At 40.2% G+C, this 20,214-nt stretch overlaps 1 protein-coding gene across 7 annotated transcripts in view; it reads right to left on the bottom strand.

The window, feature by feature from the left end:
- The window catches only part of MOCOS (molybdenum cofactor sulfurase), a 274,042-nt gene that overhangs the window by 100,572 nt on the left and 153,256 nt on the right, over window positions 1-20,214 (bottom strand). For all 7 annotated transcript variants that reach the window (XM_084509001.1, XM_084509002.1, XM_084508998.1 and 4 more), the window contains one exon: window positions 1,066-1,142. In XM_084509001.1, coding sequence (XP_084365127.1) covers window positions 1,066-1,142 — 77 coding nt within the window. The remainder of the gene's footprint in view (window positions 1-1,065; window positions 1,143-20,214) is intronic.

Genomic DNA, 20,214 nt, shown 5'->3' on the forward strand with positions numbered 1-20,214 from the left:
AAGGGACCTTTGCCAGGTTTGCACTGGCTTCCCCAACTTAGTGTGACTGGGGAACGTCAATTCCATAAACTGCAGGAGAGATGAAAATGGCAGGATATGAGTTTGCTTGGAAATCTCAAGTGTAGTTATACATAGCCACAGGCTCTGATTGTTCAGGGTCAAGTCCAGCCAAATTCTGAAAATACCCAAGGATGGAGATTTGGCAGGGTTCTCCGGCCACTTGTTCCAGCGTTTGACTAACCTCATCCTAAAAAAGAATACTTCTGTATACCCAGTCAGAACTTCCCCTGCAGCAAGCTGTGACTTGTCTCTTTTCCTTTCACCTTGCACCTCAGGGAACAGGAACTGTACTACAATTTCACAGCCATGTGTTTCTCTGAGGGAGAAAGCGGAGAATTTTCTTAAGATTTACAGTGGTAAATTATATCAAGAACAAAATTAGGAAAAAAACAACAACAACAACAAAAACCACATAATGCTGCTTTCCACTACAGTGTTTCAAAGTACAGACATAAATTAACTGCTGTAAGAAATCATAGCTTGGAAACTTTGCTGCATGATGATAACTACCCACACAGTGGAACTGGATTTCCTATCTAACAAAAAAGCTTTTGGCTGCACTTTAAACTCTCTTTCTTGGTTTCTCTCTAAATCTGTACTACCAAATAGCTTTTCTGCACCAGGTCAAATTGCCTGGTCCTCATGCACAGCAGGAACGCTTACTGCTTCAAGTATGAATAGGATGTAGCTCAGCTACTTTCTACTATTATTTTCCCATTGCACCTTTCTGAGTGTGAGGCAGACTAGAAGTGGTCGATGTACTCAAGTGTTAGGTTAGAACAGGCTGAATACTTTATTTTTTTTTTTCCAAAGGAGGTTGGAATAATATGTGTTAAGGCCTTAATAAAGCAGATACCCTGAAGAATCTGTTCTTCACCTTGATGAACATGGTCTGTAAATATAGAAAGGAAAATTAAGCTACAGCCATAGGAAATATCACCAGATTTGTGCCCCAAGGATAAATCTAGAACTTCGGTCTTCATTATTAAAGTCACGATAACTGACCTGTGAGTTTTTCCAGAACATCAAATCCATGTTTCAGAGCAATGATATCAAGAAAAGAGACTGTGCCATCTTCGAACCTGAAGAACAGAACAAAGCAGCACAGTAAACAAATCATGCAGCTTCGGTACAGACTTTAAATCGATTTTGAGAGGCTCTATTTTATGTCCAGTGAATCTAACTTGCAGACTACGAACTCTTTCTGTGGGCTGGGCGCCAGAGGTCCCTTGGGCACTGGTGTCTCTTGTGTCACCCCTCTGCCCAGGACACCTCTCCTCTGGGGGTCAGGTGCATTCCTTCTTGGTGCTTCACCAGACTGCATGGCTGTCCTCGCACAGCAAGAGGCCTGCCGCTCGCCTCGCTCTCCTGGTCTCCTTCCTGCCACACAAGCTGGCAGTCAGAGGGCCGAGATGCTCAGCGAGTGGTGGGCCAGCTGCAGGGGGCCTGCTTTATAGGGTCCAGGGCACTGGTGGCCACTGTGACCTCTGCAAGCCTCTGGGATAGAACAGCCCATGCGTGGCCAAAGATGGCTGTGTTGGGGGCAGCCTGGAAGATGCCCTCACATGGACAAGGAGCAGGGTTGTGGGGGCTGAGGGCCCCTTTTCTGGGGCTAGCTCCCCTGGTCATTTGGTTTGCCAGAGAGAAAGGCTGCCCCCTGGCCACAGGGACTGCCCTGCACCTCCCATCCTGTGCCCTGGGTTTATTTTTAACACTGTTTTTTAGGTAATTTAATTCTGTTCTTTAAGGGAAAGAACAGAAGCAAGGTGCATCTTCAGCCCTAATTCCCATGTGTGCTTTGTGCTCCAAGCGAAGAATTTCATCGTCACGTCACATCTCATCTAAATCTCCCCCCCATTTGTTCAAAGGCATTATTCCTGGTCCCATGGCTACACTCCTTGACAGAGTCCCTCTCCAGTTTTCTTCTAGGCCACTTTTATGGGTAAGGTTAGGTGGCAAAAACGCAGCATCTAGCAAATTACAGCCTTATCTGTCATAAGGTCTTAAGTTGTCTCCTTCCAGTGTTGGAACTTGTCACAAATAGGTGAGGAAACACGTGGAGACTTTGTGTTTGCTCCACTCCAAGTGATTACATCTAGTACACTTAAGTTAGAAGGCAAGAGACCTTCTTCCCTGGAGCAAAGAGGATGATCACCAATAAATCTCCCTCCAAACTCTCCTACTGGAAATTAAAAATAACTTACCTATAACAAGAGTGCTGTAGAAGGATAGGGAAAAATGTGCATCCACTACCAACAGGGTAAACACCAAATGGAGACAAAAATGCTGGATTTGATGAATGACTGCAGCCATTCCCGCAGCTCAGGAGAAGATACAGCTTTGAGATGGGGATGTATTCAAGAAATAGTGACCAAGAGAATTTCAAGGGGGCAGAAGGGAAGGGACATTATATTAGGCATCAAAGTATATTTTCTTCAGACTCTGTATATGTATTTTTTAGACTCCACATGCACCACAATCCACAAGCAATTTTAAGAAGTAACCATTCATCTTGTTTTACAACAAAGGGGAATGCAGAATAATGCTGACTACTGAGGAAGTCAAAACTATACAGAATTAACTACTGCGTAAGGCTGAAACAGATCTCAGCAAGTCTCTAAGGAGGCAGTAGCTACCTCCAAAGCTTTAATGGCTAATGCTCGAAATTAACCCACCAGCAACAACCCCAAATCTCATGGTTCAAGTTTGAAATTAGACTCTGACCATGAGGATGAAACGTTTCCAGGGACTTGGTGCTCCTTGAACCTGCCTCAGAAGGGGCTGATGATGTCCACATTGAAAAATCACTGGACAACGTGGAGCATAACAGAAGCACTCTTGGGCAAAAAATGTTTTATATGCACACATAGTATACAAGAAAAATAGTGCTGTTTTTTTTTTTTTTTTTCTAGATGTATATTTTTTTCTTAATGCACTTAGAAAGCTTTTGGTGCTGCAATTAAACATTTACTGTAAAAAGACTCAAAGGTTAGAAATATCTGTCTTCAAATACTTTTTAAAAATATAATACATCTCAACAGAATAGCGTAATAGCTCTCACTTCTACAGTGATTTTTCTTACTAATCTATTTAATTTGTCTGTAGTTATTGACTAATTGAAACAACACGAGTAACGCTGACAGGAGAGTCAGCTGAAGAACATATAAAGCTCCCCAAAATAGTTGGTAAAGCTCCATATAAGTGTAATGCATGAGTATTGTATAGGTCAGGTTGGTGGTTGGACTCAGTGATCTTGAGGGTCTTTTCCAACCTAAATCATTCTGTGATTCTATATAGCAGTAAGTTTAGTTGGGACTAAATTCATAGAAGCACTAAATAATTACAAATAAAATGATAATAGAGAAGTGGTGGACTGCTATAGGGAAGAATCGTCCAAAAGAGATCGTTCGTGTCCACATATTCCAACACAACATAGGTCAAAGAATCCTTAGGAATTTTTGAATCTTGTCTAGTAATAATTTATAGCGAAGTATTTTGCTCCTGAACCTCAGGAGCAAATGGTTTTCAGTGATGAAATTTAAAATGGCCAGTTGCCATTTCAAGGAGATCTAATACCAGGAGCACTTTCATGTTATGTGAAATGGCAACACAGATCTGTGGATCAGTGTCTGAGGGAAGCAGTATTTCCAAAAATACAGAAAAATTGGTGGGAGGAGGAGGGGGAAGAGAGAAGGCAGCAGCTATCAATAGTTTTGAAACTGAATGTGGAAAAGCACTAAAAATTTGCGTAGGCTGCAGGAAATGTCACAGTGGTCCTGCACAGTTGCCAAGGAGAGATTACAGAAAGGATCCTTAAGGAGTTGACCTGCCCTGCTCAGATATTGGCAATGCCTAGGAAAGCAAATAAAGCACTGGAATTTGAAGACCAGAGCAGAGACACTGGCACCAAGCCCATCAAACGGAGTTCATAACCCTCAATAGAAATAAAAAAGTACTTGAAAGAGATACAAAGGTGGCAGCAGAAATCTTCAAAGGCCTCTATATATTAATAGGAGAAGAGAAAACTGGATTTCTCTTTATTAGGCATGGTTATTAAGTAAGGAGACAACTGCAGTACATCCATCATGAAGCAATAGAGAATGCATGAACCATGATACTGTTTTAAAATCTTAAAGATTTTCACTGGAGTAGCACAGAGCTTAGGAACCCCTTCCTGTCCAGGAAAAAAAAAAAAAAAAAAAAAAAGAAAAAAAAAAAGAAAACACAATTGTGATTTTTCTGGTCAAACATTACACACCAGAACAGTGCAATCACTATGGCAGTATACGCACCTTGCATTGTTATATCAGACCTGCATTACTTATTCTTTCTGAATTGCAAAAAAAATTGACCACCGGCAGCAACGTTAAAAGAACCAGAAGCCATAAAATAATTAAATGCTAAATGCTAAAAATATTTGCTATGAAGATACAGGCAAGTCTCTTTTTACGATTCAGATATGGACTACTTTGCAACATTCCTCTCTTGTATGTGTATGTTCATATGGCCCACTCTATTTCTACATTAGCAGCTTTCCACTTCTGATAAAGAAAGCACTAATATTCTGTTATTCCTATAAAGTGTATATTTGCACTACTGCCATTGCACTTCACTCTCCATATTCTCCAGATTTACTGAACACGCTACATGCAATTTCATGTAAAGCTGTCATTTCCCCCCCTATTTCCAGCTATAGAATTGATAATTTTGCTTTATCGCCTAAGAAATTCACATGAATCATCTACAAATGCTGGTATTCATCAAATGAAGCCTTAACTAATACAGCAATTTTACTTAGTACCGATGCAAACTATGATGCGATGAAGGGAAGCTATTCCCCTCTTGGAACACGGAGAGCTCTCTCCCAGAATATTAACTGTATTTAGGATTGAGAGTAAACATACTCCTTTGCATTGCAAAACACTAACTCCAATGGCTACTTTTCTGTTTGATGTAATTGATGCTTCAAATAAATTGTTTTCCCACTCAGTGACAGCTCCAATGTTAGAATAATCTGTTTAGGATGAAGTTCATTTGAATGGAAGTCCAACAACCATTTCCTAAAGTAATAAAGTCTCTGCAGCTGATGATGTATAAAGGATACTTACAAGGATAATAGTGCAAAGTACCAACCCAAGAAAAAACAAGCTTACCTCTCTCCCTCTCTCTTAGCTGGTTCTTATTACAATTAATCCCACTTAATCACAGCTGGGATGAGCTCAATTGCTTAGCTAATTGTGTTTGTGAAAACCTGATAACATTTCACATCAACCTGCTATCTGGAAAACTCATTAAACAGCTCGTGGCATAACAAAAACACAGAGCAGTCTGCCTAAATCTATCAAGGAGTTATGAAGTTGATGAGTTGCTCTTTTTTTGTTGTTGTTTTTGTTTTTTTTTTAGCAAGCCACACAAGACCTCTGCTTTTAGAAGCGTTAATTCTTCCTTTGAGTCATGACAGAAAACTTGCTTACAGAGAGAGGTTACACTGTTACGATCTTCCTAGGGATGGAGAGAGCTAGTTTTTCTTTGAATATTGTCAGTTAGCTGTTGTGACACTTCTCTGCTAGGCTTCTGCATACAAATGCTATTTTCTAGAGCTGCTAACCTGCACCTCAGGGCAATTGAATTAGGGAATAAAACTGTGACTTCCTGGGCAGTTTGAAGTCATCATCTTAGCCAGGTCACCTTTATGTGGAACTATGATGACACGTGGAACTATGATGCCCTGGACAGATGTGATTGGAAATAAAGCGCTTAAGGCCTAAACAAACAATTCCTGTTTTGAGAGGAGTAAAATTGGATAAAAGACCTGGAGTTGGACAGCACTGACTCAAGTAAGGAGTCTGAAAGGGCCCTTGAGACCAATCAGCCAATATTAAGGTTGTGAAATACGTCGCATAACACGAGTTACTGAGTATATGGACAGTATACAAAGCACAGTTCTTAGGTGTTTTGGGTGGGAGCTACTGCCTCTGTATTCTGGGAAGGCTGACTTGCCTAGCAGGCAGACGAACCATTCAGTTGTTCCTTTCCACAATTCATTTACCCAGAGTAAACCCAGACACAGAGCTACTGCACATGTACAACGTCTCTGTCCAAAACATAGCCCAGAGCTTTGAAACTTTAATAAAAATTCTTCCACAAGGTCAAAAATAATCCAGCTCATTCGAGAGCACTGCTGACTCAATACAAAGCACCATGAACGAGCGCAGAGGGAACGTCACTGTCAGCCAGACTGCACTCTCCCTTACACCGGGGTAATAACTCTATTAGGTCAAATGAGCAAGAGTCATCCCTTAATGTCTAAGGCAGGTAAAACTGAAGCCAAATCCACAGAGAAAGCATATTTCTTGAATAAGCCGATTTTCTTTTCTTTCCTTTCTCCCCTCCCCCCCCCTTTTTTAAAAAAAAAAACTCTCCTCAAGAGTAGAGCTGTCCTTTGAAGTGAGATGTTACACAAGTTCCTTTCATCTTTTCAATTCATTTATTTTCATCTAATTAAAAAGTACAACAATACAGAGGGGTTCTTGGCACGCATTTAAAAGTAGTTCATTCAGAACCCATTTTTCACCTCTGAGAGATATTCCATATCACCTCCACATGAAACAACTGTCTTGGTAAATTTCATTTTTACACTCTGTAGAAATACACCTGTTTATTCTAAATTGACATCTGCTGGAATTACAATAGCACCAGGGGTGTACAGTGTCAAGTTTATGGGTGTAGGAACAGGCTCTTTTCAGTCACATTAGGTTTTTAAGTTAGTAATTGCCATCTCTGATATTAGCAGGGGAACAGGTCTTAATTAGTCTCACTGCTTTCCGACATCAAAAACCAACATTTCCAAAGGAGCTGTATTTGCTTGCTTTTCTTTAACTTAAAATATATCTTTACTGGTGTATTGGCTTTATGTGGCATGGGCTTGGTAGTGGAGGGCTGCAGGGGTGGCCTCTGTGAGCAGAGCCCAGCTTTAGCTGGCTCCAAAAGGGACCCGTTGCTGGCCAGAGCTAAGACAGTGAGTGAGTGATCCTTGCTGGACCTCTGGGAGAGAAGATCTAAGAAAGGGGGGGAAATACTGTGCAATAGCAGCTGGGAGAGGAGTGAGCACCAGCCCTGCAGCCCCCCAAGGTGAGTGCAGCAGGAGGGCCAGAGGCAGCAGCAGTTCCCCTGTGGGCTGTGCAGGGAGAGGCCCCTGGTGGAGCAGGCTGTCCCCCTGCAGCCCATGGGTCCCACACGGAGCAGATCTCCACGCTGCAGCCCCCCCATGGGTGGAGGAGCCAGCAGCAGGTGGATGTGGCCTGGAGGAGGCTGCGGCCCATGGAGAGCCCCCGCAGGAGCAGGCCCCGGGCCGGAGCTGCAGCCCGTGGAGAGGAGCCCCCGCAGGAGCAGGGGTCTGGGGGGAGCTGCCGCCCAGCCGTGGGGGACCCGTGCTGGAGCAGTTTGCTCCTGGGGGATGGATGGATGGATGGACCCCGTGGGACGGAGCCGTGTGGGAGCAGTGCTTGAGGAGCTGCTGCCTGTGGGCAGCCCGTGTGGGATCAGCTGGGGAAGGACGGCATCCCGTGGGAGGGACCCCATGGGGAGCAGGGGCAGGGACGGACCAAGAAGGAGTGGCGGGGACAAAGCATCAGGGACTGACCGCAGCCCTCAGTCCCTGTTCTCCTGTGCTGCTCAGGAGGGAGGAGATAGAAGAGGGAGGATGGAGGGAAGGTGTTTGTAGTTTGAGTTTCTCACTGCTCTAGCTTGTTAGTAATAGGTAATAAATTACATTAATCTTCCTATGCTGAGTCTGTTTTGCCCATGATGACAATTGTTGAATGATCTTCCTGTCCTTATCTCAACCCCTGAGCCCTTCCCATCATATTTTCTCCCTCTCTTTCTTTAGGGAGGCAGAGCAAGAGAGCAGCTATGACGGAAGTCACCTGCCCAGCAGGGTAAAACCACAACTGCTCTATTAAACCTTTACGACTCCGTTCTGCTCTTTAGCACAGCTATCAGCCCACACTGAAACAAACTTCTTAGGTACCTTTCCAGGGTGCTTGTGGCTCTCCAGAGGGTACGCTCCCCTTGCCCTGGCTATGTCTCTCTGCAGATGATGCTATTTACTATTAGCAATTTGCCAGTTAGTCACCTTCTTAACTGGGTGAAACCTCGGTCATGCTAACACCAACAATTAGTTTTATGACGGCATCCCACAAAGCAAAGCATCTCACTGTGGCCTTTTTGATCTTCTGGTAAAATCTGTGGAACAGGACCTGATCCCCAGACAACTAACCTCTTGTACACACTCCCTTTGGAGCGAGTATCTTTGTTTTACGTGGTGCATCCCACTGAGGCAAGTACATAAAATTAGGAGATAGCCTGCTGTAATGGGCATGTATGCTATCATTAAACTATGCTATTGCAATAAGCCAACTTTGCATAACTGCCTACACAGGAGTGTGCTCCAGTAAGCCAAGAATTTTAATGCAAGGAGGGCAGTAATAAATTACAGACTTGTTAATACAACACCTACTCTCACCACTTCAGCAACTCATTTTTACCTCTGTTAGAGGCACCTTACGTGTTCACGGGTGATGATTGTTTCTCACACAGCGAAAGGAGAATGCTTACCCAGTGCCCGAACATCACCATTTGTGGAGTAGGAAACAGAACGAAAAAATCAATCCATTTTTATTTCTCAAATGTCTCCATGAATCTTTCCCTTATATACAATTTCTAAATGGCAACTCTGGTCACTACCTGTATCTAGAAAAATCTTCCCTTTTTGCACATAAAGATTAGCAATCCTTGAGTCTGTTACTCAAATCAGCCTGAAAGACACACTGATTTTACAGGTTATCAGCTCCTCAGGGCTCTGGCTTTGAGTAAAAATAACACCTCTGAGAACTATGCAACACAATTACTTTCAGCTGTATGCAAATTTTTAATAAAATTAGATTTCTCTGACAAAATATTTTTACAATTAATAGCTTACAGAATACTTTTGAAAAGAAATTTGGACAAATACCGCACCCCTAGGCATTAAATCATGCAACCACTAATAAGCTATATCTCATGGACAACATACTTCCCAACCAAGCCCTTCATGGACACTGTAAAGTCATAGAATAATAAATCTACTTCTCTTCCTCCCCACAATGATCCATCAGTCACAAAAAAAACCAACCCTGTATGGCATTTGTTGCTGGCCAAAGGATCCCCTCCAACTTCACAAGCCAAGGAAATGTGTTTTCTTTGCATTGATAACAGGAGAAGAAGCAACATAGTCTTTTTTTTTTTTTTTTCCCCATATTCCATTGTGCATAGGGCTATTTCCTTACAGTACATGTAACACTGTACAAGGGGATATTTCCTTCATGTATATTGAACATAAAAGTCTTTGGGAACATGAGATCTACTGGTTAGCGGCCCTCAAAGAATACTATGTTCAACTGTTAGCTAGCTGGCTTGTGATTTACTCATTCATCTTAAATCATTACTTAATGTCAACAAGAACTCCATTAAGATGCAATTTAGTGTAACCAAGTATACTGCAAATAATTTCTGTATCTGAGTATTTAGCATTTGATATGCATTTATTCTCCCATGATTAAATATCAATAATCCAAATGTTCATACCTTTGCTTCCCATGGGAAGGTAATATTCAGACATAACCCCAAGTAATAGTTAAAGTGAGCAATTTGCAAAGTGTATTTGCATAAACTGTTCACTGATGAATTATGAGTAATGAATCATTAATAAAAATTCAAAGCCCTTTCTCTGATTTTCTACCTAGAAGGAAAGAAAGGATAAAAGACATTCCGGAGATAAATTTTTCATAGGCAATAACCTGATCAGCTGTAATCATCTGTCCATATCCAGTATAAACAGATTTGTTTATTTCCTCATGAAGATTGAGATGCAATCTTTCATTCTTAAGGTGCATTTGGTGATAAAGAATAACTTTGTAAAGACAAATCAATTCAAAATTAGGCAGACAAAAAAGGCTCCACTCGAACACGAGTTTGTTCTGGAGAATCCACACGTAACAATACAGCCGTCTAATCATGTGTGACAGTGAGACAGACTCAGATCAATGACCTTGGATAATGCTAGTAGTAACTTATCCTTAGATAACAGAGAAAAGTCCCTATAACTGCTTTCCAAAGTATGGGCTCATTTCTACAGAAAGGTCTGTACCTCAGTGCAGGGGTTACTGCAATGCACAATAAGCCTTCTTTCCACCACAGACAAAAGTGAATCTGAGCACTTTATTTACTCAGTTGGGGGGTGACAAGGATTCTCTCATATCATCCAGAAAGCTTCTTTTTTAGCAACAGAAGTGCTTTCAGGACCTGATTTTCATAGGCAATGTAAAGCCAACAAGCAGAATCCATTGGGAACTGTGAATGTCCAGACTTCTCAAAGCAGGTTCTTCACTATTAAACTCACCATGTTAAACCAGCCCCGTTTTAAAGCCACCATTTAGGACAGATTTGGCAACCTGAAATCATCAATCATCAAATCATCAAATTTGGCATCCTTCATGGCAACCTGAAATCTATCTTAAAGAATTTGAAATGGTGGTATCATCACAATGCGTTCATGATACTATTGCCATAAAAAAAACAGAATAGGTTTAGGAATAGAATAGAACAGAAAGAGCAAGGCTTCTTAACAAAAATGAGTATTTTGGCTCTATGTCAGGAAGTAAAGAGAGACCTTTCATCTTCCCCCAGCTCTGCCTGTTCTATGACTTCTCCCTCTCAACAGAAATAGAGAAAATTGAGGAGACAAATATGAGGAATACTTCAGCTAATAAAGCATTCCAAGGTGTACATGCAACCTTTTTAGGCATAGGAGGTACAGGCAACTGAGACTTTCATGAGGAAGAAACAAACCCTTCCTATTCCACTCTCATGCTTGACAAATAAAAATAAAATATTGGTAGCAGGACATGCTGCACCAAGCCAGGTGCATCCTACAATCAAATGCCTTACTGAAAAACCTGCAAAGCCTACCTTGGGACCTCAGAACTACTGTATTATGCAGACCTCTTCTGATTTTTTTTTTTTTTTTTCACTTTTCAACATCGTGACAAGGCTTGCCAAGACTTTACACAACCCCTCATTCAACAGATGAGGACAGGGAAGTAGAAGGAGCTGGAGATTTCACCAAGGAACTACTCTGACCTCTGTTTTGAGAGGTCTGCAGCTAGTGCAGAAAGCCGAGAACCACTTCTAGGAAAGTGGCTCTCCTTTTCAAAGAGGCGGAGAAGTGATGGAGACACCAGAAAGACTGTCTGCTGGTGCTATAAAAGGTAGCTGCTCTAGCCTTCACAGCTGTCCTAGAGCAGCACTGATTATGTCAGTTAACTGGAAGAAGTTTTGGAGGGCTTCCAGTCATCAGAGCCCAGAGGAAAGGGTCACCTCAACAAATAATTCCTTCAGGAACCCAGGAAGATTATGGTATTTTATCTGGCATTGCTGATGCTCAAATTAGAGAGCACGAAGAGATGACTCCTATCACTGGCTTTGACAGAAGGGAGTAGGAAGTCAGGTAGATAAGGAGATGGCAAGGTAAAGAAACAGCAGATGGTTAGAAATATGTGTGTTAATAAATAAAAGAAAAACAAACAAACAAACAAACAAACACACAACAGTATTTGTTTAATAACATCCCAGCTATCATCCAAATACAAAAAGAGAGTGGAAAAAGCAGAGATGTTTGTGAACTAACACAGGACTACAAAATGGAGGGATTAGAGCCTCTGTAGGATTCTTGACTTAAGTATATGGTAGAAAAATAATCAGAATTAGAAAATGTGCTAAAGACATTTATCACATTTAGTTTTAAAACACAGACATTTAATTTTAAAACACAGAAATAGGGTGGTGAAGATAAAAGAACTCGTCTGAACTGAAATGTCTTTGGTGAGATGTTCAAAACAAGTAGGACTAACTGCTGAGATGCTCTAAAAGGTTACGTAGCTACATGGGAAAAAAGGTTTTGGATAATATCAGATACTTTTCTCTCACTGAAATAAGTACTATCTTAACTGCCTACACATAACTGAGAAAACACAAGATGACAAAAATTGCTGAGCTTAAACTTTAACATCAAAGGCAACAAAAAACAAAACTGGATACAAATACAATAATTATATGAAAATTGGCTTTTGTGAGTAGTTATACAACATGTGATGGAAGACACTGACTGATGGAAACCCTGGTCTGAAGGATTATAAATGAGTGTAGCATAGATAGTTAAACAATCCTAAATGAGGTTTTCAATTTGAAAGCATCAAATTGAGACATTTGTGAAATTAATTGGTCAGGAAAACTGTACTGAAGACATCAGGGACTTAGACATAGAGGAGACTTAGTTACTTGAAGGTGAGGTTCAAAAATGCATGGAATTTACATCTCAAAAACTGGAAAAAGAGATAAAACTTTTAGTGAAAGTTTTCAGAAACATCCTGCACTAAAAAGAAAAAAAAAAAAAAAAAAAAAAGGTCTTAAGGAGATTTTAGCACTTTTATAAAAGCTGACATGAAATCAGAAAAAGCACTGCTAAGCAAAGGAAGCTACTTCTGGAAAGATAGAAAGCACAAGGATAAAGTGAGAATTCCCAAGAGCCAAGCAGCATTAGACCTTGACAAGGAAAATTAAACCGAACTGCAAACTATTATTTAAATAAAAGGAAAATATAAGTAACTTGTAACACATATAATGTATAATATATATAATAAAATAAAGAATATAAATACAAAGAAAAGGAGAATTGTTGTTATTAAATGAGCTGGGAGAGGAAAAGGACCTGAAAACTAAATGAACATTTGGCTACAGTTTTTAACAAGGACTCTGATGAAAAACATAGGTCAGGACAGGGTGATTCATGGCTGAAAATGTGTAGAAAGTGTGAAAATTGAAGCTACTGCAGCTGGTGTGGAAACTAACCTCAGAGGTTCTAATGTAGATGAACAGAGGGAGACAGAAAAACGATGCCCCAGAATAGTGAGAGATTGGCATGAAAAACTCCCAAGTCCAGCAACATAGGTCAGCTGCAGACAAACAAATTTGTCAAATCTGGAATCAAAAACAATAAACACGGTACTTCTCTTGAAGAAAGGGCAACAGGAGCGATCCAGGCAATGACGCATCTGCTAGCGTGACCTCAGTGTTATGAATGTCTTTAAAACAAGTTCTGAAGGAAAAGACAATTAAGTGAGTAAATAAAAGCAGGTTCCAATGCAGCATGGAAAACACAGCCCATAGAGGCTGCCCTTTTCAGAGCACACTGGTTTACTATGCAAACGAAATGCAGAAGAATGAATCTATCTGGATTTCAGTAATACATTACCTCTAGTTCCATATACGAAGCTATTACAGAATAAGGATTATTAGAAGTGTGCTACAGCAGGCTAAGAAATTGTGCTGAAAGGGGAACTATTAAGCTGGGAAATGGTTACCCATTTAGTTCCTCAAGGACTTGGTTTGGGACAAGTATCTCTTTTTGCAGTCTTAGTAATGATCCCAAAATAAAAGGTAGGATTGTGAACATAGAACAGGTTCATGAAGTGAAATCTGGGGATTGTCAATGCAGAAGAGGGGGCTGCATACTGGACACAGTAAGAGACAGATCTTTTTGAAAAAAAAAAAATAGAAACAAGATGAAATATGCGATGCTCTATAATGTAGAGTAAGTACAATACCATGCGTAAGCCATTACACAATTGGGGATCATTGACATTAAATTCTGCCATGTACTGGAGGAGCGTCATCTGGAACAACAGACCTAATAGTTGATCAGATTAGCTATCGGCCAGCATGACAGTCAAAAAAACACGCTGGGATTTACAGATAGAAAAATAATAGCACCATTACTGATGCTCTGATACGAGTTTCTGTGCCATACTTTGTATGGATTATCAGAGAAAAGGACGTCCCATCTTATAAAAGCGTTCAGTTCATTTAGTATGGAAGCTCAAAGCTAAGCAGAATTGCTCTTGGTATGTCAAAAATAAAACAGGTTAGTAAAAAACAAGGAGGAAAAAGAGCTATTTAAGCTACAGGATATAATGCAAATGACCATACTGACCACAGCATAATACAGACTGCAAAAGCCTAATACTGCAAATTAAAAGTGTCCAAAATGAGATTATGAAACAGTCTCCCAACAGGAGTAGCTGGAACAAAACAAAAACAGCATGGCCTCCTGCCCCTCGGCCAAAGGTTTCTCCCTAATCTTGCATACAGGCTCATAATACAGAAGGGATCACATAGTCTGGGCGTCTTTGTCAGCAAACAGGTTGCTTGCATGACCCAAAAGGTTCTTGCCCCTCCTAATAATCGAATAAATAGCAATAGCAAAAGATCAACTCCTCTCACTTTACTAAAGCACATGTGAAATTACATAAATACAGAAGCTTGTATGTTTGGGAACATCTGAAAACCTTGGAGTCATTCCTCTTGATGATTTTCCTCTGTCCAAGTCTGTTTCTGTTGACTATCGATTAAGGTAACAGTGTATCGTGCAATACTGCTTGTGTAGAGTCCTTGACTACTGATACAAGAGCAGAAAATACTTACTAAAAGCTTTTTTTTTTTTTTCTTCCTAGAAATCTGCATGCATGTTCTACCAGCCTGATGGTATGATTTATTGACTAGTTCCATATGCTTCTAGTAACGAGGCGAGGGTGTTGAGGAACAAAAGATAATTTTATTTAGATTAATCGACCTGGAAGTAAAAGGTGATCTCGACAGCTGTATGATTTTATAAAATGATGTTAACAATAAAAATGAAAACACCTACCTCCGTGATTTTTTTTTTCATGTAAAAGTGCAAAAACTCTCTCTGCCTCAATCATACCAGACAGAAAAGAATTGTCAAGAAAGAAAATTGCACAGTGACATTGTAATGCAAAATAGTCATTTGACAAACTCAACATGTACCAATACAGTATGTCATCCATTCTCTCTTGTCAATAAAAGCACTTTCATAACTCAACTCTCAATGAGCATGTAATCCTCCGATACATCTCCTGGTTGGAAATATTTTGAGGTTTTGTATACACTATGGGGAACTCAACAGCAAGTCCAAGACAAAATGGCAGCACAGAAGTTCCACGGAATTGTAGAAGCATGGCAAAGAAGTATGTTGTCTATAAAAAGCCCACCAGAGCAGTTTCTCTTAGTTTATTTACCAACCTAAGACTAACCAGGGCTGAAATGAAAACAGTTACTCTTCCACTACTTGTTTTTTTCAGGTACAGGTATAGGGACATGAAGCCAGGTGACTGTAGTCTGTAAAATGATAGGATCTCTGATGTGAGAAGAAATATCCCATAAAAGACCAACCTGTGCTTATTCCAAATGTACGTGTCTCTTTAGACTTGCTAATCACTGGAGAGAGCTAAATACAGCAGAGAGCAGGTAACTGCGTGAAGGGAATTCATAATAACAGAGAGAGGGACAGTATCATCGCACTTGGAAGTATGCTTAATACTATGCAAGTAATTAAGTACTTTGCCGAAACAGTGCTAGGAAGATGGCAAAGTTTAAAAAAAAAAAAAAAAAAAAAAAGGAAAAAATTCCCATCCACTGAGTTGACGTAGGCTCTGACGGGGCGAAAAGAGCACAAGGGTGTCCTATCAGCACCATGCGATGGTAAATCAGCACTCAGCATAGCCAGACCACACCAGCTGCCGGGTACTCAGATTTCCCCATGTGAAAGGAAAATAGTTTGCATTGACAGAATGGGAACTCCTTTCCAGCATAAAGTGTCCCAGCAGAAAACAAGTATGAATTTGGAAAGAAAAGGCAGGTGGAGTTGTCATTCACAAACATGGTATACAGGTTATAGAGAAATGCAGGAAGCATGTAGGATGTGTGTATGAAGCACAAAGTCTAAAACACCAGCTATCCAGTATTGTGGTGAACACAGGAATATATGATTGTAAATTTAATTCAATAATAATCTTTGCCAGAGAGCAGAAATCTGTGATTTCGTACAAAAGCCCTGAACGCCACCTTAAAATGATAGAACTGGTAGGTCATTGCAAAATTTTTCCTTCAAATCAATTATTCATAGAATTAATTCCAAATGTATCTAAGATACCTCAATCTCTTAGCATATGTAGAAAACCCTGTATTAAACCTAACAAGACATGTCATTCTGTATTTTGATACATCAGCCATGCTTTTGGAAGACGTCTTTCCCCCACCCTCCCTTCCCCATATATGTAAATGTTTGCCTTACTGGATATAATTACTGAAAAAAATCCAGTTGAGATTAGATTTCAGTTATAATTAATGATGAATGTGTCAAAGTATTATGATGTTGTTTATCACACTGCTTGCAATGTAATTTAGTGCAATAATACTAAGACTTGCTATGTGACAGTTATTTAGCATCTAAGTCTTCTTAAGATGCTCTGCAGAGTATCCTGAATGCTAACTATGGGAAGATTATTTTATACAAAAGCTGCTTCAGGCAAAATGTAGTGACAAGTTGCTAGAGCCTAGCAAAAGCTCTTAAATCTTATGTCATCTACAAGCTGAAATATAATAATTAAATGATCTAGACATATTGTAAAGCTAATGAGAAATCCAAAGGATAAAATTAAAAACTTACATTAATAGGGCAGCTTAACCATCGGGGGGGAAAGAGGGGAGGGTCTTTGTTCTTTCTGTTATAATTTCTGAAGAGTTATTTTCCTTTTAAAAGTGTACACACAAAAGATGGAAAACTAAGATCTTGGGGGAAAGAAAACATATTAACTTTGGATGCTATAAACTGCTAGGGGTATTTTAAGGTAAGTCTTCGCTGTCCTGTTTTGTTGTTGTTTTTCTCTTTGTACTCTCCAAATTCATTTTCTTTCACCTCAGACCTAGCTCTAAGAAATTTCCCCCTCTCAGGGGGTCTGTTGAGCATTTGTGTGTACGCCTGTGAGCCTCGTAGCGGGACTTGGGCTGCGTTCTGCCACGGACGTGCAGGTTTGCCCTAATGAGCCCTGTTCCAGCCTGGCCCAGCGCTCCCGGTCGCCTCAGTTTTGAGTGGAAAGCCGTGGTTTTCCACGTCTTGCTCATGCCAACTGAACAAAAACAACTGGTTGCGGCACATCTTTATCAGGAAGTTAGAGGGCACAGAGAGAAACATCAAAGAAGAAGTTCATTATTTTTGCAGTTAGGTTAGAATTAAGATGTTTTAATGCTAGGTGTAGTCAAGATGCAAGGTTGAGTTTAGGTGACCTTGTGCAAGCAGAGAAAATCGGTTCATTTTGGGATGTTCTTTTCAAGCTGTGACATGCTGAAAATTCATCTTTAAAATCAAAACTGCACAACAGAATTATTTTGCTTTAAGTTTCCATTACACAGTAGCATTCTGTGCACATATCACATGGCATTTACAGTTCACTAATGTGTTGTAATTCCATCCTCCAAAACTCAAATACACTTTAGGAACTCAATTCTGTCCTCTGATTAAAAAGCACACTTCTCCACAAGTTTTTCTGAAAACAAACCAAATACTTCAAGTGTTTACAGCTCAACTGAGACACAAACCACGTAATCTTCCAGAGAGTTCTGTCATTGATGTAGAAACAACTCTTAAATATCACTACTTTAGTACAAGTCTATAAAAATACATCTTACTAACCTACCTGCAATTTCTTTTGAGTTATAACTTTTAAAAATAATTCATCACCTGTGTTTTCATAACAAGAACGTTCTCTGCTTTCTAGGGTCTTTCCTTAGCCAAGCAAACTAGCTCTTTCAAGGGTATTTTGTGTCTAACATTGCATTATTTTTTTGAGAAAGAATATAACATTCCACCTAATGCAGTTTTGCATTTACTAAAGTTTTTAAAGCTACATTTGTTATTGGAATTCAGTCCTGCAGATAACATGTTTAATAGAACTTGACTAATGTTTTTGTTCAATTAGCTATCATATCATCAATTGAAATTCTGGTGCTCAAACTCACTGGAACCATTTCAAAGGCTCCTTTGAGAAAACCAGAATACATTAGTGAGGTAAGTGGAAGATTTTCAAGAGGTACATCATCCGATAGTGGCACATCCATCATCACAAAAAGCTTGGAAAATTTTACGCTGTGCAAAAAGAATCAGCATTTTTTACCACTTTATATCACCATAATAACAAATGCAAATGAGTGAATGGATAGAAGACAATATTGATTATCCACTGTGATAGATATTGATAAGCCACAGGGGTGCTGGCAAAACTTGACCCTCAAGGAGAACTTGGACCCAGGCCTAGAGAGTGAGATACTGATTTCAGGTTGAGCCCCAAAGCTTCTGAACTGTTCCAGTGACACCCCTGCAGGCTCTACAGGGCAATTTACCCAGGACCAGCCTCCTCCCTTCCATGCTCGCAGGTAGTTTTGACCAGGCAGCGTGTTTCTGCTGGTAGGATGAGACGGAGCAGCATGCTGCTTGCTCTTGCTCAGTGCACGGGTGCTGGCACAGAGGGTTGGTGCTCAAGGGAGACCAACAGGAACCCATCCAGCATTCTCACTACTATTTCTAGTTGAAAAATAAGTAAATAAGGTTTCCATTAATAATAAGGAAGTCAGATCCCTCTGCTAACCCTCACAAGGCCAGCTCAGTGCCCCACCAGCTGATGGCAGGGAACAAGTTCCCAACTCAAACCTTTGTTCTGACAGGGGCGTTCCCATAAAGAGATGAACATGAAAAACAAGCAACATACTTGAGCCTAAATGAAGATGTCTCTCATCTTTGTTCACGTGCTTTCCTCAGTCACTAAAAAACAAACTTTAGCACAGCTCCTACTGACCTTTTAGTAATGCCCACACTGGGAGGATAAACACTATTCTGCTGTTCAGTGAAGGTGAACTGGAGCTGAATAGAAAAGTGCTGGGGTTCCCGTTCTGAAATATTACAGGTTTTGTTTTCAGGTGCTGGGAATAGCACTACTCTTCTGCCAAATAACGGCAATGTTGGCTTTCAGAGTTTAACACCGGCTGGGGAAATGAAATCCACAGCCACTTTCAGAAATTGTGTTAAGCAGCAAAGACACTTATCCTACATTCAAACAAATAAAAAAGTTTATAGAACTTGAGGAGGAAAGATGATCCAGATCTCTCAAATCCTAGGTGCTTCCTTTAGTCATAGGCTATTACACCTTTGTGGAGTCACAGTACACTGGCAGACTGTGTACAAAACAAAGAACTGCAAATAATCAATACTGCATACATCTAACACACAAAGCCAAACAGACGGGTTGTCTAACAACAGGATTTTATCTGGAATAGGACAAGAATTCCCTAAAGCAAGTAGAGAAAGAGAAAATATTTAGTCTCAGAGTCTCTGAAAAGCATAATTAACATGACTTTTTAGCATGTGAGGAGTGCTTTAAAGAACCAAGGGACTATTTGAAGCCAACATAAAGAAGATACAGAATAAAGTCTGTTAAAAAAAGCACTATCACCGTCTAGACTGTACTGTACCTAGCCTCTATTGGTCAGCAAAACTGTGCAGTGTTTGAGGGGCATGTGACCAGATAACATCCTCTTGTTAGCATCAGCTGAGCTCTTCATGAGTAACAGCAATGGAGCACCACAGAGAACTTCTTAATTTGTCAGATACAAAATAAACAGCCCTTTCTTTACTCTATCTATATCACTTGTTCTCCTTTTCTCATTATGAAGAGCCGATGAATCCTTCTGGAGTAAGACAGCATAGGTGTAGTTCTTGAGAATACTAAGTATTCTCATGAATGAGAATGAATGAAATGTATCTACATTTATCCTTGCTGTAAGCAAACTAGCATATTCTAGCTGGTATAACTCTTGGGATGTTTTGATACATACTGATTAGCTGATGGCTGATATTTATGCTAAATAAGGGCCAAGTTTTTGCATGGATCCCTCCTGGAGACACTGGATCCAGATGAAGCACTGTGGAAGACTTTGTGCATACCTGGAAAAGCATCTGCTGTCTTTAGCCAATTCCTGGGTCAGAAAAAAAATGCAGCAGCCATACATTTCTCTTATTGTGTAAGGACAAATTAATTATGCTTGCCTCAGCAAAGGTAATTTATAGTTAAGGAAGGAGCACTGTTAGCAACAAACAGTCTCTTTAGCCCAACAGAACATAAACTCCACACTGGGTAAAACATCTTCATC

Source organism: Aythya ferina (genome assembly GCF_964211825.1).
Source record: "Aythya ferina genome assembly, chromosome: 2".
Taxonomy (NCBI): domain Eukaryota; kingdom Metazoa; phylum Chordata; class Aves; order Anseriformes; family Anatidae; genus Aythya; species Aythya ferina.